This window comes from Cephus cinctus, unplaced genomic scaffold, assembly GCF_000341935.2.
Source record: "Cephus cinctus unplaced genomic scaffold, Ccin1 Ccin1_scaffold0215, whole genome shotgun sequence".
Lineage (NCBI taxonomy): Eukaryota > Metazoa > Arthropoda > Insecta > Hymenoptera > Cephidae > Cephus > Cephus cinctus.
The window spans coordinates 2,376,177-2,397,770 of NW_014332933.1; the positions used below are offsets into that span (position 1 = coordinate 2,376,177).

Consider the following 21,594-nt stretch of genomic DNA (forward strand, 5'->3'; position numbering starts at 1 on the left):
TTTTTTAATTTAATTAGATGAAATACTAAAGATTATCTTATCTCTTCTTACTAATGAGAACTGGGAATAAGATTAGTTTGAATTTCTCCTACCTTAGTGCTCCCGGAAATGAAGACGCGTGGTTCCGGTTGAATGTCAAACCGCTGGTATGAAATATATCATCACTTCTGTGCTTGGCGCGTTTGTTTTTATGTAAATATATTACTCGAGATGAGATTGTCACTGTGATTTGCTTTGAGAGGGGTAATTAGGCGCAATGAGTGATTCAGAGGACTATACTCTTTTGGATGATATAAAAGCTTTGGAAAATGCATTGGCAGAAAAGAATCAGTCACCGTCGACCTCAACAAGTACAACGACGGAATACGTTTTGTCTAACCTTTGTGAGAAAAGTAATTCTGTTACTATAACACAAGAGACACAAGATGATTCTGCCTCGAACAGTTCGTTCTGTGTTAACGAAAATTGTCTTGACATTCAAAAATTGAATTCATTGGATGATCTTCAAGCAGCACTTCTTCTTAACAAGCACTTGATTACCTGTTTGCAAACTACAAAAATGAAGTTTACGACTCTACTTGAGGAATGTCGAAAAAGGAAACAATATGTTGAGCAGAAAATTTTGCAGATTGGAAAGTCCACTTCTACTTCAAAAGTCACATTCTGTAATGCTGGCATGCCATACTTCAAAGACAAGGATCGTTTCGTTGCACCGATGAATGAAGATGCCAAGAAAAAGAAAGCGTCTGGTGAGTTACAGATTGTTCATCTTCCCATTGTTTGCCGATGGACTCCTAAAGATAGGCATATTCTTATCAATGCAATCAAACAAGAGGCTATAACAGATGTTTTAAATAACAAAAAGCTACCAGGCAAAAGAAAAGTTTCTCATCGTAAGATGACCAGTGCACAAAGAATAGCAGAAGAAAGGGCAAATTTGTTGCCTAAATGTTTTCAGGACACTGTTGGACCTTTGGGTGCTAGAGAATTTGACTGGTTGAAAATTGCTGCAACTGATTTTGAAGGTAGGCACTCAGCTGAAGAGTGTCGTGTAATGTGGAATATATTCTTACATCCTGATATCAATAAGACAAAATGGTCTAAGGTGGAAGACGCACATTTGAAGCAACTTGCTGAGCAGAATAAATATGAAAACTGGGATGAGATTGCATTGAAATTAAAAACTCGGAGATCAGGCTACCAATGTTTCATTAGGTTCAACACTACCAACCGTCAATTTGGATTTAAGGGATGTCAGTGGAAAAAGGAAGAGGATCAAAGACTTGTGGATGCTGTAAATAAGCTAAGGCATGGAGACTTTATTCCTTGGGGTGAAGTTGCTAGTTGCATGCATAATAGAACAAAGCAACAGGTATACTTTCGGTGGACCTACAGTTTGGCACCACATTTAAAAAAGGGTCGCTTCACAGCAACAGAAGACAAAATCTTGATGAATGCTGTAGCAAAGTATGGAAAGAACTTTGGAAAAATAGTAGCTCTTTGCATGCCTAACAGAACTACAGTTCAGCTTAGTGACCATTACCAAACTCTAGTCGTGAGAGAAAGTGGGAACCAAAATACTTGGAGTCTTGAGGAGGACGTACAACTTATTAAACTTCATGTACAATATGGTTCAGATTGGGTAAAGATTGCTAAGCACTTCCCCACAAAGACCAGAATTCATGTTAGACATAGATTTTCTGCTCTTCTTCGATATCAGAGGAAGAATGTTTCCTTGAAAGATATTCCACGGACGTACCAAGGAAATTTATCTGCAACGGAAATATTTCCTCTAGAGAAGAAGAAAACTGATGAAGAGAATGTTGAAATAGCTGAAGATGAAATAGATATTGACTCACAGCTTCTACTCTATTTTAAAGAAATAGCATCTCCATCGAAATTTAAAGGAACGAGAAAGTCATATAGCTCAGATGAAATTATGTTGAAAATTCCAAAATTGTATAACATCCTACAGAATTTAAATGCTAATCTCGTTATTCCTGAATCTCTCCACACACAGTCTTTATCTTTGAAAAATAAACAATTGCTGCTTGCCTTAAAGGTATATGGCGAATCGAAAGCAACAAAAGGTGCAGAACGTTGTGAAAGCATAAAAGCTATACAGCAAAGGATGTTTGGCAGTGAACACAACTCAGACACCTACAACCATTTTGTACCACCATTACCATTCAATATGATATGCAAAACCAAAAATGCAATTCACCAGAAAACTTTAGAATATGATTTAAACACTGATCAACAATTTTCTGCAGAAGTGAACATGCAACTAGAAACTCCTGAAAATGTAATTTCTATGATAGGCATTAATTCGCATCTGGAGTTTGAAAAAGTTACTCGGATCTTAATTGGATTAAGTAGAAAAATAGAGAAACAAACTGTCATCAAAAAAATTTACATTCTACCTCCACAGAAAAAGGTTAATAATTCGCATGGTACAAAAAGACATGTAGCAAATTGCAGTAAAGATGGTGGGAAGAAGCTCCAAATAATGTCATTTCCTCCCAAGGATCCTAGCACTTCTGGTATTGCAGTTGAATCAAGTACAAAGAATGTAAGTCAATCAGATGAAGCACCATGGCCACGAATGTTTCAGGAAACATTGCCACCATCAGGTTACTCAATATTGGAACCAAATTATTCAACAATATTTGGATTTCGCAATATACTTTCATCAAAACAAATGTCAAACATAAACGACAAAGCTGTAGACAAACAAAGAAACAGACTCAAATATCAACCGGATGGACATAAAGCTTTCGAGCTGCTGAGGCAACGGCTTTTAAAGTTGTTCAAAATTCCAGTAGGCATGTCGCAAATTCTGCCACCAGAAATACACGGTGGAGAGAAAATATTTTTGTCTTACGCAGAAAATGTGCTGAAAAGTAAGTTAAAAAGTAAAAGTAAAAAAGTCGTTCCTAAAAAACCAGGTACAACCGAAAAGGAATCACGTGTTAAAAAGGAAAGAATCGATAATCCAAGTGAAACTGTACACAGCTAAGATATAATTGATGATTAGTAATAAACAATAACTATAAAACATCTGTGATGTAGGACTGTTTCGGTCTAATTATAAGAAGTTCTCAGCATTTTGTCTTAAGTATCTACAATAAACCATATTTCTACGACTTGTAATTCGAACTTTGTACGAAATATCTGACTAAGGATGTAATACCTAATAAAAGACAACCAAATTGATTTGATACAAGCATTTTTATTTGTATCTTACAACTGAGAAGAGATTTCGATTTGTAAAAAATTAGCTCGCAGTTGCCAGCAATTCCTCTGAACATGCTTTCGTTAAATTTTGTTCTGTTTCACGTAAAACTATTCGACAAGTTTGATAAATGCACTTGAATCATAAATATTAGACAAAAACATAATAAATCGCTATACAATACACCACTGGTAAAATGCAATCAGATACTTCATAATCTCAGAAGTTTACGTTACCTACAAATATAAGATGTTCACCAAAGAAGCTACTGCTTACCAACACAGAAAATCAGCATGTTGAATATTATAATCTTACAAAATAAACTGTTATTCTATAGTTGTTAGTGCAAAAGTACATTTTTTTCAAGCAAAGTCAATCCAAATGTTTCATAGGCCAAGAACGTTATACGACGTCATTGAATTCTCACATAATTTATAACTTCAATTCCTTGCATCTCATTCTCGATAAATCACTGTGTGAATGATCATAGTGAAAAACGTTTTGAAAATGAGAGAGCATAGATTTAATTATTATTTAGTATACATATATATATATATTGTAACCCACGAGTGGACATTGAAAGTTATTTTAAAAAGTCAAAATCAAAATACATTATATTATAGAAATAATAATTATAATACATGCGCTCATGACGCAATGTGATGTTATCAAAATGACTTCATTAAAATACTTATCAATTATCAGGTAACCTAAATAACTGATTTAGAAAGTCTCGTGCGACCAAAGAATATCAAAAATGAATTGTCTTTAAAATAGTCGCGTGCAATCTGACAGATTTCCAGCAACTCTAACCTACGTGCCTATAGAAGTACATTGATTCATTCAGACCTTGCAACAGCTTTTTGATACATTTCAATTATAATACATCTCATAACATTTCACTCACATTTACCTCTACAATCTACTTTCGCTTTGGAGCCGAATTGTTATAGATGGTCAATTATTATTGCACAGCCAGCAGTGAAAATGCCCCACAACAATAAACTAGCTTCGAATCTAATAATTAAAGATCTGATACTATCCAGAACAATCTTCAAAGGTTTATTGGTCACTTTCACCATAGGCTTCTCCTGAATGATCTTCATCTTCGTCAGATAGTCGATCAGCGGCGGATGGTCGCGACTGAACACCGGGAAATACTCGGTTACCTTTTCCCTTGTCCACCAGGCTTGTCCGTTCCTAATAATCATTATTAAAATTATTTTAAAAAATTGGATAATACTTCTAAAAATGAGTAAGACAGTGAATCTTCACTCACGATTTACTCCATGGAGTATAGCGATAATGATATAAGCTGGCTTTCACGTATTTCGGTGGACCGTCACGGAATGGATTCTGAGCGTTATTGAGAAGCGATAGGACTTCCGGTTGTCCATTTAACAAACGATAGGCCAAAGACATAAGCCATGGATTCTGATGATAAGTTCCTAAAGCTGCAAACCACATTTGCCAATCGAGTCTAGGCTGATGAGGTGCTGTACAAAAAAGAATCATGTATTTTTTACGATTTACATTGTCTGTTGAAAAATGAAGTAAACGTACCAACAAATGGTAAAGAATTATTGACGTTTCCTGGTTTATATAGGAATTCATATTCTTTCCATGGGCCATCAATATTGTTACTTCCTTCAATTATAACTTCTGGTCTACCACCAACTCCTGTCATACGACGGAATAATCCATAACTACCAACCAAGTGAAGATAATCTACTTTGGCATGGAGCTGTCTAATTTGATTCGGTACAGTCGCGTTATGAGATGAATGCAGAGTAGAATAAGGAACCTAGATTAAAAATGTTCGTTATCAATTGGCTGGTTTTCTTCTTTTCCCTTAAGGGGTAGAACCTCATATAAAGGCTGAAAAAAGGCAATTTTTATGACTTTTGTTTTCAAAGAAATTTCATATTAGAAATATTCTTAGTATAAAAGTCTTAAACAACAATGTTTTGAGTGCTTAAAAATATTTTTTTCATATAAAGAACGTAATGGTGGAGATACTAGCGTCGTTGTGAAACGTGTGGAAGCGGAGATGTTCAATTTACGGGCAATCTAGCGACCCTGCGATGCATCCTGAGACATTCAGGAGAAAATGACTTGTTAATAAGAAGTATAATTCGTAGTTAAACCTACAAAATGTGAAAAATATTGAAAATTTATAATAAAATTGAAGTTATGAAAAAAAAATTGATTTTTCGATAAAAATTTCGAACTTTATACATTTTTTGTTCAAGTTTTTTTACTTAATATTTCGAAACGTGTAGGTTCAAATATAAGATATTACTATTTTACAAATTTATACAAAATCAGAGCACAGTGAAACAAGTAGTTTTTGAGATATCTTGCCCATACATTCGAAAAATGCTATTTCGAGAAAAACGCGTTTAAAGTTTCGGCTTTTCCGTGGTCTACCGCTCCAGTTGTATCACCAATTCTCCTTTCGGATACGATTACATTTTAAAAACGTATTGTACTACAAAAAACTACGAAGTAATTGAACTCCGAATGAAATTTTCAAAAATGACAGTAAGGATAAATAAAAATCGATGTTCCGTCTCTAGCGCTCGTAACTAACGGAGGAGAGGTAGGTTCGCGCTTTGGGCTATATTTCGAGAACCACATTAAATATCGATGCAAAACTTTTCTAGGAACATTCCACATTGAATGTAGAACATTTTAAAGCACACAAAATTATTGAAATTTTCATAATTTTACACGAGGTTCCCCCCGTAAGATTAAAATAATGTTTTGTACTTACAATGCTAATTGCAAAGAGAAAAACCACGATTGCTGTATAAAAAATTGTTGTTAGCGTGGTCAAGATTTTATTTTGAATACCTTTTATAGTTAAAATGGAATTAGTTACAGCATCGGCTACAGTGAAACCCAAGGATACTAAGGCAATGTAAACTGAAATAGGTATCACGCGTGAAAGAACATAGTCAAATTGTTCTTCGGTAAATGCTGAAAAATCCAAAATTTTTAGTAAAAATAATACGGAATCAGAATTATGAAAATCAACTGTACTTCTCAAATGAACTTACCGATTTCGGATTCAATGGTCCAATTGTCTAAAATTCGAAGCTTGTAATAGACGTACGTTCCATAAATAACACCAGCATAGACTAAAACACAGACTGCAGTGGACAGATAATCTAAAATCTGTGTGCCACTGCTCTTAAGCTTCTTCTTATAAAAGAATTGGTCATCCAGCAGAGAAATGGATAAGCAAATTGTTAACAAATTAAAGAAATTATAATTGCCTGTTGCAATAATATGCAATTGGAGGAATACCTGGAAATAAATAATTCATACACGTCAAAACTTCTATAGGCTCCATTAGGAAAATCCTCACACATGAATGACTCTTACCTGAAGATAAAAGGCCGTAATCCGTACTTTTCTATTTGGAAAGAAAAACAGAAAAGGAATAACAAGTTCAAATACGATTGCTACTACTGTACTTAAACGAAGGTACCAAGTTGGCAAATGGTGAGCGTACCAAGCCAATGGAGTAGGGATACATTGACTTTCGAAATGGATATTCAGAGCTGTAAGAATGAGAGTTTAGATAGGACTGGTGTCCATTCATGGACAGACAGAAAATGATGATGCCATATAAAGAAAAAGTAAGTCTAAGTGATCCATCGATCAAAGTGAAATTTACCATCCAATTTCCACCAAGTTGGACATCCGGACGTAAGTTTTACGACTCCGCTAGAAAACATCAAACGGAAAAGCAACCAACGAACTGTCCAAAACGTGATTGAGTCACTGGGTGTACCGGACTTTCTGCGTTGTGTGTACCAAAATGGAGCAATAATAGTGCACAAGAATCCAGCTTCCAATAAAAGGATATCCCTGCAATGAAATGGCATTATAGTAATTTTCATAATTTCTTTTATAATAAATCTATCTGCAGTGACTTGTAAACAAATCGGGAAATATTCCAACTGATCCGATATATCCTTGACTCGTTCGCATTTGATACACCACATATGTCTTAGATATCAATACAATTCTCACGTTACAAGTCCACTTCCAACTTATGCAATGTGAACATGTTTTGACATGGAAAAAAAGTTCATGAACTACCTTGAGTTAACGATAAACAGTAGATACCTTCAATTGCATCTTTTATAAAAATTACTAATTTACTCGACAGACTGTAATAGAATATATTCAAGCTAGGGATAGAGTTTTTAATCTGTCTAGCCTATAAATGAAAATACTTACCATTGAAACCACATAAAAGTTTGACCAACTTGATACAACGAATAATAGAGAGCCCACAGTACTGCAAATACAGGAGCAATGCAAACTCTTTGTGAAACGAATCTGCAATAGGAAATGATATATGGTAATACAAAATGGCAGTGTCAATTCCAATAACTAAGAGCATAATAAAATGTATCATTGTAATTTAACTCCAAATAAGCAAGTACCCTATGAATGAAAGGATGATTCCAGACAAAGAAAGTAGGTCCAGCATGTAATCAATGTTCAGACCAATGTATGGTGCAAACCATAATAATGTTGGTTTCTGTCTTAGCTGTTGAGATAAAGGCGCTTTGCTTGTTAAATCCAATTTTGCTCTAGCAGGTAGAACTCCATTTTCTCCATACAATCCTAATATACATAAAAATATATTCACCTCAATAAATATGATCTAAAATGTAAAATTATTATTTACAAGAGTATTATTCCTATTATAGATGTGCCAACGTGAGTAAGGTTATATATATAATATAAACACTTCAGTGGCTTCCTATCCCACATATCTAATTTAAAAAAGTATCTGAACATATTTCTCGTTACATTCTAATATAATATATCAGTTAAAAGTTATTTAGAGCAAGTAGAATTGGATAAGATTAGAATAAATTATGCATCTCAATAATGACCCATGTATGATAATCAAATCATTAAACTGAAATACAGTATGTAGTTCCTTATAAGAAATAAAATAAAAATAATACAATAAAACATATCGTTCAAGATAACATAAGAATCTAAAATAGATAAATAATAAAATATAATTGAAAAATTATTATTGTTATAACACGAATAAAACATGAACAAACAATTGTAGCTAAAACGACCAATTAAATTATCCGATTGTTCCAAGGTTTAATAACAGATAATGCAAATAATCAGATAACTATTAGATCATTTTTGAATCGGGTGAGTGATCGCTTAAATCATCAACGCAAACAAATAATACCGTTAAATTCATAATAAAAACAAGAAACTTGTCTTCACGAAGCACCTATTAACTAATCAATTCCAGTTACTCTGAAAAGATGAATACTTCAAAATTAGAGCTCCAATAAATTGTAACGTAGAAACGTATCATCCATAAAAGCAAACAAAAAAACTGCATTAACCGCTGGATATATTTATCAATATACACACGAAAAAGGAAAAAAAATGTGAGTGAAAATGTTCTTGAGAAATGTAGAATCTCACAACGGTCGAGCAACGTAAAAACAACGTTATGCAGCAACGTAACAAAACGTTGAGTATTGTTAGAATTTTCAAAATATCCCGGATATCATAGATCGATAAGAGCCGGCGGAGCCACGTTAAAAAATACAGCTATTTTTGGTGCGACTGCATCTGTATCACTTACCAGGAATTTGGATATAGTAGCTCAGGAACGCGAAGAGATAAATTATACACATCCCTCTGAGAAAGAGATTCCGCGTGTAGCGTACCTGGGCCATTTCACTGCTTCTAGAATCTCAGTTCGTGTAAAAAAATGCACATTTACCGAAGCCAAATAACAAATAATAAATTTAGCGGTGAACGGAATCAGTACTCGCGTACCGCGATTCTAATTCCATGATTCGATGCTACATGAGGTGGGATATACCCACGCCAAAACAGGTTATCCAATGAAATGCAAAGAAAGTCACTATATTTAAAGGCTTCTGAAGGCAATTAACAGAGACATCTGTTTGAAAACTTTTAAACTACGTTGATACTCGATATGAACAAAAATTAGACATTTAGGTAAAAAATTATGAATCAATCTATCTCGCCAAGAAGAGTTGTGTAAACTTTTTCTTTTTAGTATGGTAAATTTGTTTTGAGTTTTATTAAATATCCTTCAGCATTGGATTTGACAGTATTATGCATATTTGATAATGTTAAATAATGATTCAGTTACCGGTAATCGATAAATGAAGGAGTTTATGGTATGTTATTGACGCGAGTTTAGCCACGTGCCTGGTTGTCACTCGCATATATTATTTCTTGTAATTGTTTGTAATTAAAAGATAGAAAAATGCCAGCTAAAATAAAAAATAATGTTTTAATGTATGAAGGGTGTAATTATTTGAGATATCGTTTGCTATTGTCTACTTTATCCTGTAAACCTGTAAGAATTACCGATATTCGTGCTGGTGATGACGATCCTGGACTTCGAGGTTAGCACTCTTGATTAAAATGTTTTATATTTTTTAATTTATCTTTAATCTTACTTGTGAACGTTTTTTTTTATTTTAGAATATGAAATTAGTTTTATACGACTTCTGGATAAAGTAACAAATGGAACTAGAATTGAATTAAATGAAACTGGCACAAGTTTATATTACAATCCTGGGTTACTCGTTGGAGGTGACTTGGAACATGATTGTAGCTTACAACGAGGGATTGGTTATTATTTAGAAGGAATCATGGCTTTAGCACCTTTTTGTAAAATACCTATGAACATCAAACTCAGAGGAATTACAAACAATGCTCTTGGTATGATATTTGTATTTATCCCTGATTGTATTTATATTTAATAATTTCTTTTGTAATTATTGCTTTAGATCCCTCGGTAGATAGAATTAAAGCTTCAGCTATTCCCCTAGTAAAACGATTTTTAGCAGGAGATAATAGTATTGAACTAATCATTTCTAAAAGAGGTGTTGCTCCAATGGGTGGTGGAGAAGTAAAATTTCTCTGCCCAATCAATAAAAATTTAAAAACAATACAAGTACGTTCAATAAGCTATATTCGTTATAACATACAATATTAGTTTCATACACGAAATTTCATAGATAAACGTTGCAGTTTCAGAACAGTGGAATGGTAAAACGTATCAGAGGAATTGCATGTAGTGTGAGAGTATCACCAGCAATAGCTAATCGTATGGTGGAATCTGCAAAAGGAGTTCTTTTAAATTTTTTACCAGATATCTACATTCATACTGATCAAAGCAGAGGAGCTTCTAGTGGGAAATCTCCAGGTACTCTCAAGTTGGTCAGTGAAACAATTAGAATACATTCATTTATAACATATCTAATTTATATATCAGGTTTTGGAATAAGCCTGACTGCAGAGACTACCACAGAAGTATTTTTAAGTGGGGAAGCATTCTCACCTTTAATGACAACAGGATCATTACCCTGTGTACCTGAAGATTTAGGAAAAGAAGCTGCTTTAAAGCTTCTTGATGAAATACACAGGTAAGAATGTAAGATAACGTTTCTCAATGATCAAATACATTAAGTTAAAACTGTTCAGGAATGGATGCGTGGACTCACCATTCCAAAGTATGGCTGCTTTGTTTATGGCACTTGGAAAAAAAGATGTTTCTAAAATAACAGTGGGACCGCTCACACAAACTATGTAAGTATTAAATTATATTTCTAAAAGTAATTGTGATTACTTCATATATTCCGTTAACAGGATTCAATTTTTGCGAGACCTGCGAGATTTTTTTGGTACAGTATTTAAAATAGAGCATGTAAAAGAGGAAGAAGATGATACGCTAACTACACAGGAACAGATACTGTTAACTTGCGTCGGCATAGGATACACAAACATAAGTCGACGTGTTTTATAATTTATTTGTAATAAAATGTTTGTATACATATAACAATTTACGTATAATATTCCCAGGGAAAGTGCAGTTATTTTTTTTCAAACGCGAGTATTATAAATTATAATATAAAGTCTTGGGATTCTAAAGGCTTTGTAGGCCAGGCATGAAATTTTTTCAATCTAAGTTGCTTCCATGCCTCTTGATAAAGATTTGACCATTGCTTAAATTGGTAGTATCCAATTTTTTTAGGATGCCTTTGTTCACTATCGATACCTTTATATTTCTCAATAATTCTCAAAAATATTCTTAAAAGCTCACGTCTACTTATAAGTAATAAGTTTCCTTTCCTTTTTTTAGTTGCTCCCTGTTTCCTACCTTCAACTGCTACTTCCAATTCCCTAAAACAATCAGTCTACAATTTTCACCTGTAAAATATTAGAAACTGATTCTAATGACTCTATAACAGCAGAACTCAAATATTATTAGTCTTTTGATTGAATACTGTGCAAGATTACCTGTTGCGCACAGAACACCATATAATGCTTGTTGGACATGGTTGCGTCCTTAGAGTTCCCTTCAAATGTATAAAACTTTCTGTGGCTTGAAATATTTTAAGACGCGCAACATCATTGCCAAATCTCTTATACAAGCCACGCTCCATGGCTTCTTGAGAAAATGGACTTCCACCCCCAATTGTAATACTCTCTAATCTTAGTGGTGCAATCAATAAGCTAAGGAATGATCCTTGAACACCCAATATATTCCACCTATAGTGAACGTTCGCTTTTTAAAAATGAGAAATATATCAGAAATTCATCTATGCTCGTTATTCATACTCACTTTGCCAATTTATCTGAGCATGATAAACTCAAAGTTGGGTCACCTCTACCTGGTTTAGTGCGTAACGATCCAAGAACGTGATAATTTATACCAGGTTCGAGGAGATCCTGTCTTTCTTCTGTTGAAACGCATTTCGCACCGGTTCTATATATATCACTAATTATCCTACAATTTTTCTTTGTTGTAATTAAGGAAGAGTCGTTTGACGCTTCACTAAGTGCACTTATTTTTCTTATTTTTGCGGGAGGATTAATCTCTTCATCAAGCACCTTTGCTTCTTTTGGAAATATTGAACAATCGCCGCATGGCGTTTGAGTTGAGAAAAAGTGAAATAATATGCCAGGTTTAATACCAATCTTATCAGTTGAATCTAATGCGAACACGTCACTCTTTTGATCATTCAGTAATAAATCTAATTGATCATACAAATATCGTAGAAAAGCACGTCTAGCTAGGATCTCTGCATGAGAGTCACTCAATCTGCTGCCCCTTTCCCATATTTCAGTATTCAGTAGATCAGAACCACCCAAACACTTTGTTCCTGTGGTCAGGGATACCACTGATAATGTACCATTAATATTTTCCAAAACTATGCCAGATAAAACGGTCCATTCGTTACTGGTAGGTTTACCGGTTTTCTTTAAACTATTGTACTTTTGTAGGCAGAGTTTTGCTACTTTATCTGCAAAGCTATTCATATTAATTTATAATATATACTGTTTTAATCCACTACCAAGCAAAAAAAATGTTCTCGTAATAATAATATCAATGAAGGCAAGATTTGAAATTATAGTATTTAAAAAACATTTGTTGGATCCCACGCATATTTTTGTTGAGGTAAATTTGATAGTGTTTCCATTTGGCTAGAGGTAAGCATAAAGTTTAACTCAACATTTTCTTTTATGTGTTTCTTGTTTACAGCTTTTGGTATAATTCCTGAAAGGTGTAATGCATAATTTATTTATAAATATATATCTAAAACTTATGTTTAGTTTAAAAGTGGATTTTTTATACCAATGCCTTGTTGTACTGCCCATTTTAAAAGTACTCTGGCAGGAGAAACATTAATGTCAGAAGCAATACTATAAACTACAGGGTCTTTCAAAAGAGCCGTAGGGTCACTAGTGCCCAATGACGAATAAGCTTGCACATGTATTCCCTCCCGTTTGCAAAAATCTATTAATTCCTTTTGGGAATAATGAGGATGACATTCCACCTATAAATTACATAAAATATAAATTTTGCTTAAGAAATAATATTAATCAATATTTTCAATTAAACATACTTGATTCACTGCTGGAATAACACCATAAGAGTTCTGCAGTAATTCTTTCAAGTGCTTTATATTATAGTTTGATACACCTATCGATCTGATGTATCCTTCTTTTTGTATCTCAACTAATGTCCTCCAAGTGAGATTTCTTAATTCAGGATTCTGCTGTGAATTCTCTGACATACCACTGGCACCTGGCCAATGAATCAAATACAAATCTAAATACGCAGTGCCTAACCACTTCAGAGATCTTAATACAGATTCACGAATTCTTTGTGGATCACCGTTATCACTAGGAGCTGTACTGACAAAAGATCTTGTGGTAAATTATCAATTACATAGAACCTTCTCACTACGCACTTACAAAGTTTTGATGTTATAAATAAGTCAGATCTTGACAAAGCATACTTTGGAAGTAACTTATTCAATGCATATCCAATATCTTCTTCATTTTTGTATACTGCAGCTGTATCTGTTTGAAGCAATTACCAAATATCAGCTGATCAGTGCTACTATGCATAAACAATAAATGTCTTACCAAATGAACGATATCCTGAATTCAAACTTTCGTCAATAACAGTGTATATGACATCTCTTCCTCTCACCCTATACGTACCAACTAAAAATTTTAATTATCGTAATCAATTAAAAAATCAAAAATGTACGTGGAAAGTATAATGTTGGAACCATATTCTTTCAATTTTGAGGTTACGAACTTACGTCCTACAAGAGGCATTTTATATACACTCGACAGATGAACATATATGTCCATAACACTCATGATTTATTTAAATATTAAAATGTTATATAAAAACAACTTTTTCAAAATAAACTTATTGGAATCTATTTATAACAATTCTACGTTTCACCTAAGTGAACACCAGAGAACCAAGATGGAATTAACTTTTCAACGGTCTCTTTATGTAGCAAATTTGTGAATACCAGATTGATAAAAGTCAAATTTCATTTTCTTTCTTTTGACAATTAAGATAATATATATATATAAATAATTCATACCTGTAGCGTTGTGCACGTCATCACTGCCAGAATGAAATACAAATATCTCGAAGAAGCAAATAAACGTGAAACGAAGAAATTCGATTTTCGTTTTATTTCACCACTGTTAATCGCTAAATGAACGTAATTTAAATAATATAGTAATAAAAATATGACTCTATCGTTATATGCATCAGTGCGGAGAATGAGAATCGATTAATTTTCACATTTCCACTATAGGTTTGACATTAAACATAGACAAGAAGCTGCATCGCTTAATGCACCCGTTTATATAACGAAAAAAATGACAAATCAATACACAAATGAGTAATACTTAAATAATTCTTTTTCCAAAATTCGTAAAGTGAACAATGATGAATTTCATCTTTCGTTGCGCAACTCCCACTCGACTCTGAATATATTTTCACTATCTGAAAAATCAAGGAAGTTTCCGAAGTCACGATTGAGTGCGAAGAGCACGCTTTCCTGTTACACATTTTTTTTCTTCTACACTTTAATTTACTTTCTCCGTAATTTTGTTATTAAACATTTTATATATATATGTATATCTCTTTTTTGTAAAAGTAAAGCTACCGTGTCTCCCGGAATCTTCGGAAAATTTTCCTTGCTACATGAACCGCAACATAAATCTCCATAACGATTTTCGTTATTATCAATTTTCATTTTTTTACGTTTCCTCATTCTTTCTTGTTACTATCTGCATTACCTTTTGTACTTTCATACCCTACAAGGTTTCGAGCTCTTCGTTAATCTGCCTTCACAGAATCAGTATACATGCATATACATACATACATATATATGCTTAATTTTTTATTTGCGATTTCATTGCAAACTATAAACTCTCGTAAACAATATGAAGTACTATATTTCGTAAATCAGATCTTTATAACAAAGACTTTTAAAAATCAGAATTACTTTGCATTGCTGCCTCCCGCATGTGTTAAATATTGCCACGATATCCTGCACGTTTAACTAAGGTACGCGCCAATTACAATAAAATTTTAATCTATAGAAGAGAAGAGAAAAGAAAGAAAAAAAAAGAAAGGAAAACAAAAAAATAAGAGCGTCCGAATAAATTTAGACAGAGGCTACATATAAACCATTACGACAAGTCGAAACTCAAGTAACGTGAACTTACTAATAAAATTGCTTGTCCGCTTAATATATAATTTCTTATCTATATATAAATATATGCGCGCAATGCGAGTAAATTCTATCGCGATTCCCATCGCTGTTTTCCATTCAAATCTTTCATAAGTCCAACGATCAGATAACTCTTATCATGAGAAGTTTTAACACATCGAACATCAGTATATCGCAGCACCACATAAAATAGACACCCAGTCTTAGAGGCACTTTAATGGAAACGAATTTTCTTCTAAAAGTACATTTTTTGTTCCCCCCCACCCCCAAATCGCGAAGACCCTTGCTCGCAATGCGCAGTTTCTATAATTCTGAGTGTGTACATATATATTTGTGTATATATATAACATGTAAATATGTATCTATACGTTCATCTAAACGTACATACGTTGAGCACGCAAGTGCCGTGAATTTGAGTTTCTATCCCGCACGCGAGCGTGCAATTGCGTCCTTATGTATGCGAGAGGACATATTTAAAGAGATTCTCGTAAAATAATAATAATAATAATATACTGCTAACAACTAATACGAATAATAATAAAACGTTTGAGAGTAAATTCACGATACTGAACTTAAGTAGATTGCAGATCACTCGCGTTTGTAGCTATGCTTTTAAGCATGTATGTATGTACAAGAAAAGATGAGCTACCGAGACATTTTTCATTACTTTCATTTTTCTTAAGGATTTCACGACGCGTTTAAAACAAAGTCCCTCGTGATGAGTTCTCGAGCGACGAGCGCGAAAAAATTCAAATATAATTATACATACAGAAATTATTAAATATATATATATATATATGCTTTTGTTGTTTCTACGTGTAATATGTATATATATTTATATATATATAAACCGGGTTATTAAATCCAAACGCATCGCATGAAGTTGGCGCGCTCATTTGATTCCTATGGTAAAGCCATATTCAGGTGGTGCGTTTGGACTGGAGTAACCGGGTATATATAAAACTAAAATTCTTATAGATACATTTATGGCAGACCCTAACATTTAATAGATTTATTTATAAACTATAATGTTAATTCGATATTAAGTAAATCAATCTCTCACGCAATCGCTCCTGCAACTTATCAACAAAATTATTACATACACTTGCTTGTTTTTTGTTTTTCTGTTTTTTTTTTCTTCTTTTTTTTAATATAAATTCATAACTTAGATTTAGGTAATGATCTCGCGAGCGGAAAAGTGTTAACAACAGATCTGATATTTTGGTTGCCAGTCTAACTTCGCCATTAATCGTCAATACATATATATATATATCTCTATTCACGCATAGCTTCCGCTTCCCGGGAACTCGCGCGGAGTTGACCCGCGTTGTGCGCGGAAGGGAAGAGGGGGGGGGGTCAAAAAGGAAATCATTTTTTGTTTGTAAAACATTAACAAAACTCAACAAACACGACTCAACGATCCGACACCAACTAATAAGAATGATGACGGCTGGTTATTGCATGGATAATATTGCGGGACGTAAACGTTCGAACACAGTGGGTCTGTGAAACGAGCGTATCGATTCTAGTAAACACGTACTAAAAGAAGGAAAAGAAAAAAAAAATTAAAAAAAAAAATACTCGTGAAAAATTCCTTTACATATATATGTATAATAGCCATAGTTCCCGGTGAAATTAGTATCGCTCGCCATTCCTTCACCTTAAGGGTGGCCCCACCGTAATTTTCGTTTCGTTCCACCCCCTGCGATCACCTCGTTTCCTTTTAGGCAAATACAATATCGAAACGAGAAAGTGAAAAATTTGCGAAAACAAGAACAATCGAGTCAATCTCAGGCAACGATACAATATTAATAACGATAGCCGTAAGTTTATCGAAAATATATTCTTAAACGTTACTGTCTCGCTTCTCCAACATGGCGGACTTGCACGAGGAGGAGCCTTCTCTTCGCCAGGATCGTCGTTTCAGCACCCAAGCAGAACTTCCGCGTAGTGATGAAGAGTTCTCCTGTCTGCATGTTTTTTTTTTCTTCTTCGCTTGAGAATTCATGATGAGTACAGCCGAAAAGGGCCCTCGTAATCCAAGGTCAAAGTATATCGTGTCCTGAGTATCCTGTCTGCGTCGCGACGCACATAAAATCGCGACGTACCACGATTACGAGGCATACAAAAGAAGGTTCCTCATAAATATTCGCGTTTGCATCTTACGCGTGTAAAGTGCATCGCCTCGAATTAAATAACAGGAATGAACATTCCTTCGATCTTGCTTCTGAGTGACGCCGATAACTATCACGTGATTATGGTTCCTCGCTACGAGTCGTCCCAAAGATTGCACTTCGAGCGTAAGTCATTACCATCGGGGCGTCGGTAAGGAAGGAATCTCGACTGTAACAATAACTACAGAGTAAGCCATCAAGATTGTGGCGTAAACGAAAAATAGAAAAAGGACGAAAAAATTTACTCGGATTCAGAGACCATCGATTCTTTCGAACAATACTTTCCCCGAGGTTTGTTAATTTTGCTTTTTTTTTCCGAATGCCATGCATAATCAGGTTCCTTGAGCATGGCAGAACGCAGGTCAGCCATGTTAAAGGAATGCCTTGTATGCATCACCGAAAATTGCAAAGTGCAAGCTTTGGATACTGGATAAAAAAAAGTGGAAGATTATAAAAGGATGGATAAATAGTGGCAATTGATAGTGGTGGTGGTGGTTGTGGTGGTGATGGTGGTAGGCCTGGCGAACAGGGCTGGTGACGCGCGGACGGCGAAGGTGGTCGGCTGGTTGACGAACCGATCGAACCGATCGAGCGCGGATGCTGTTCCAGAGTCCAGGTGTTAGCACGGGACGAGTGGATTCCATTGTTAGCACTCCAAGCCTACAGGCCATGGGCAACCGGGGTTAACAAGAAAGAAAAGAAAAAAACAGTTTGTTAGTAATCCGATGATGGTCGACCGACGTTAACATTAATAACGTAAAAAAAAAAAAAAAATAGTAGTAGTAGTAGCTCGTCGGCCGATAGAGATGTTTGGTTAATGAAAAGCAATGCCTGATATCTCGACGGGAATTGGGTCAGCTATGGTATCCACTATTATACAGATACGGTATTAAAACAGTTTCTAGCCTCGTCTTGTCTCACGACTAAAATACCCGAATTCATGTATTCGTCGATTAATGACATTAAAGCGAAGTAGCTGCGAATAAGAGAGATGACAAGATTTCGCGTGAGACAGTGATAAGACAGAGAAGTTAAGAGTATACAGCGATAGATTACGGAGAGTGTGAGAGAGAAAGTGAGAGGTCGTGTGAAAAATACTAAAAATAAAAAAAAAAAATAAAAATTTCCCTCTCGCAAATAAACACCGTTAGGCATGAATGATAAAGAGAAGCTTTCGACAAAAGCCGACGAGTATTGAATAGCATTGCTTTACATTTCTGTCGATTTTGAAATCGAGATTGAAAGAGATAGAAAAAAAAATTTTTTTCAAATCAAGTGAAACAGTACAAAGACATTAGTATGAAAGCGTCTGAACTCGGTGTGTATACAATGAAATGTGACAATCGCCAGAACGAGAGACTCCTCGGCAATACAGCAGCCATTTTGATTAGAACCACGTGACAAAAGTCATTTGGTTAATGATTTCATTTTGCTTGTTTCCCCTTTTCGTTATATTTTCTTTCTTTTTTTTTTTCAATTGTCAACAATGGTCCCTCCCTTGCGAGAGACAGAGACAGAGAGAGAGAGAGAGAGAGAGAGAGAGAGAGAGATAGATATAGACAGATCGAGAGAGAGAGAGAGAGAGAGAGGGGACCAAAGTCAGAAAGACAGACAAGAGTGGACATCGGAGAAACAATACAAAATAATGTAGAAAAATATATATGTATATATATATATATTTTTTGAATTTTTCAACTAAATATTTGCGCACTTGGGTAAACATGGCTGATGTACTCTCCCCGCACGTAGGACAGGCAAAGAAATTAGGATATTATTAATTAATGTAGGCGTAGAAGATGTAACGGTAATTTACGGTAACGAGTTATGAGAGCAACGACCGAGAGACTGTATGGACAATTGGACAAAAAGTGGGAGTGAAGAAAAAAAAAAAACATTTGATAAAAAGTCTCAATAGCATTGCCAGAGCAATGATAACGGTATACGGTATATATACCCCGTACCGAAGAAGATTCGTCCAAAGTGGATCGATCAGTTACAAGTGGACACGGAAAAAAGAAGAGGAAAAAGAAAAAAATGAAAAATCGCAAAACGATTGAATGATATTGCAGACGTTTCTCTCGGGTCGCTCTTATTTATTTATTTTTTTTTTTTAAACAGTTATCCGTAACCTCGCCGCAGCGAAGTCTCTAATTAGACTGATATACAGAATTAATCACCGATTAATACAGTGGTAGCAATGGGGGTGTGCACCTGCCACCAGATAGCAGTGCCAAGAGAGAGTGAGTGAACAAGATTCTATATCCGTGAGTGTCTGATGCAACGATTATTATTATTATTATTATTTCGAATTATTTTTCTTTCGTATACGTGATTAAATTAATTATAGTGATTAATAATTATCCCATCAGCAAGCGGGTGTCAGAGGCTCATATGAGTTACGCACGTGCCATATAGGACAGATCTATAGTACAAGTTCCAGGCATATCAAAAGCGTAATTATTATTGTACAGTATTAAAGGAAAAAAAAAAAAAAAAAAAATACATATATATCGATAGAATATATATATATGTGTATAATTTATAAGTTAGTGTCAACTTGGCCATGTGGAGCATTTTTGTTAGTTGAATATATATATATATGTAAATTAAAAAAAGTAGATGTTGCTGTTCTTGTGCGGTATATAATATGTGATGGATGATAATTGCGTCTAATGATAAAGGATAGTCAATGTATATTAACGTGAAAGAATTAAAAAAAAAAAGAATAATAATACTTTGTTAGTCGTAATACGTGATAGGGTGGGACGCCGTAATTGGCCAGCAAGAACATTCTGCCGCGCACGATGTTCATCCGAACTGCACGAAAGTGCAGTGCAATAACGTTACCGCGTGCAAAGTCCACGAGTCGAGTATTCGTCGTCGATGGAAACGCGCACCGTTCGAAATGATCGGCCACGTGATTCCCGCGAGTCCGTGCGAGACGGGAGCGACGAAAATGTTACGCAAGGTCGATCGAGATCCGAGTTCGAGATATCGAAGTCGTTTCTCGCGACCGACGGCGTCACACTTCGTCCTTGCGTGTTAGCTGAATCACGTTCCCGCCAAAAATTTCAAATCTCACGATCCGCTCCTCCTCTCGCCCGACGAATACAAAACGTGGACGCGGGACATTCGAATAAAGGACGCGATAAAACCTTTGCGTCGCACCACGTGACCACCCCTGCAATTTACTTGGAAACAGACAGAGAACTCCTTTATTTTTCTTTTCCTTTTTTCTTTTTCTATATAAATATTTATTTCAATCACATAATATAATCGTATGCGTATATATCGATTTTATATACAGCTTAGATGGAAGGTCAAAAACAAGTGTTCCACAGGCACAAGTTGCCAAGATGAAAAAAAAAAAATAAAAAATACTTGGAGCGAAAAAAACAACACGTTTTTTCATACAATGTATAACAGTGAAGAGAGAAAAAGATAATATAAAAAAAAAAAAGAACAATGTAAAATAATATTATGTCCTGGAAAACTTTCTTTTTTTTCCAATATATAACACGCTGTGATTTCGAATATTTCGATACAAGCACCGAATCTTACTTTTTTATTGTCCTTTCTCATACAAAACACCACATTGCCCCGTACACGTTATTAAACGTAAACATACCTAAGCGCACTCGACTCGCACGTCGAGTTACGACCGAAGACTGCACTGTGTGTAATTTCGTATACGGTATGTATATATTTTCGCGAAGGACTAGTACACGTGTGTAAACGAACCGAGAGAGAGTGAGAGAGAGAGAGAGAGAGAGAGAGAGAGAAAGAGAGAGAGAGAGAGAGAGAGAGAAACACATAAATTCGCAAGTGTCTCTGGTAGCTGAAAGAAATTCTTCAGCCGTGGCCATTGCCTTTCCTATATATGGATTTTCTCAATCTCGTGTAACGGGATAATAATAATAATAATAATTTAAAAAAGAATAATAACCAGACAAATTATAGGGCAGTGCTTGCTAGTCGTTTTGTGCGCTGAGTATGGGGAGGGTGCGCACCCACATCGCCACGTACAAGTTTCTCGTGGCGACACTGATTTTTTTAAAAAAAAAAAAAAAAAAAAAAA

General features: G+C 34.8%; 4 protein-coding genes across 6 annotated transcripts in view; 2 read left to right on the top strand and 2 right to left on the bottom strand.

The window, feature by feature from the left end:
• The first annotated feature begins 49 nt into the window (after nt 1-49).
• Nucleotides 50-3,221, top strand: LOC107265279. The gene has a single exon (XM_015734574.2). The coding sequence runs from the start codon at nt 257-259 to the stop codon at nt 3,017-3,019; it is 2,763 nt and encodes a 920-aa protein (XP_015590060.1). The 5' UTR covers nt 50-256; the 3' UTR covers nt 3,020-3,221.
• LOC107265282 (lipase maturation factor 2) lies at nt 3,213-9,162 on the bottom strand. Its single transcript, XM_015734577.2, has 10 exons — nt 8,886-9,162; nt 7,699-7,882; nt 7,490-7,591; nt 6,921-7,114; nt 6,626-6,804; nt 6,298-6,547; nt 6,012-6,217; nt 4,799-5,039; nt 4,515-4,731; nt 3,213-4,435 (listed from the first exon to the last, which is right to left on the bottom strand). The coding sequence occupies exons 1-10, from the start codon at nt 8,977-8,979 to the stop codon at nt 4,183-4,185; spliced, it is 1,920 nt and encodes a 639-aa protein (XP_015590063.1). The 5' UTR covers nt 8,980-9,162; the 3' UTR covers nt 3,213-4,182.
• A 158-nt stretch (nt 9,163-9,320) lies between these two features.
• On the top strand, nt 9,321-11,120 carry LOC107265286 (RNA 3'-terminal phosphate cyclase-like protein). Its single transcript, XM_015734583.2, has 7 exons — nt 9,321-9,684; nt 9,764-10,003; nt 10,072-10,238; nt 10,316-10,490; nt 10,560-10,710; nt 10,769-10,873; nt 10,934-11,120. The coding sequence occupies exons 1-7, from the start codon at nt 9,543-9,545 to the stop codon at nt 11,088-11,090; spliced, it is 1,137 nt and encodes a 378-aa protein (XP_015590069.1). The 5' UTR covers nt 9,321-9,542; the 3' UTR covers nt 11,091-11,120.
• The window catches only part of LOC107265284 (tRNA-specific adenosine deaminase 1), a 13,827-nt gene continuing 3,307 nt past the window's right edge, over nt 11,075-21,594 (bottom strand). Inside the window, exons 2-7 of one of the 3 annotated variants that reach the window (XM_015734580.2) lie at nt 13,903-18,176; nt 13,721-13,801; nt 13,547-13,654; nt 13,195-13,481; nt 12,924-13,125; nt 12,402-12,845 (exon numbers count right to left, since the gene is read on the bottom strand). In XM_015734580.2, coding sequence (XP_015590066.1) covers nt 12,706-12,845; nt 12,924-13,125; nt 13,195-13,481; nt 13,547-13,654; nt 13,721-13,801; nt 13,903-13,963 — 879 coding nt within the window. In that variant the 5' untranslated portion in view covers nt 13,964-18,176 and the 3' untranslated portion in view covers nt 12,402-12,705. Of the gene's footprint in view, nt 11,495-11,584; nt 11,837-11,909; nt 12,846-12,923; nt 13,126-13,194; nt 13,482-13,546; nt 13,655-13,720; nt 13,802-13,902; nt 18,177-21,594 lie in introns of those variants that run through there. The other 2 variants (XM_015734578.2, XM_015734579.2) reach the window with 2 other exon arrangements.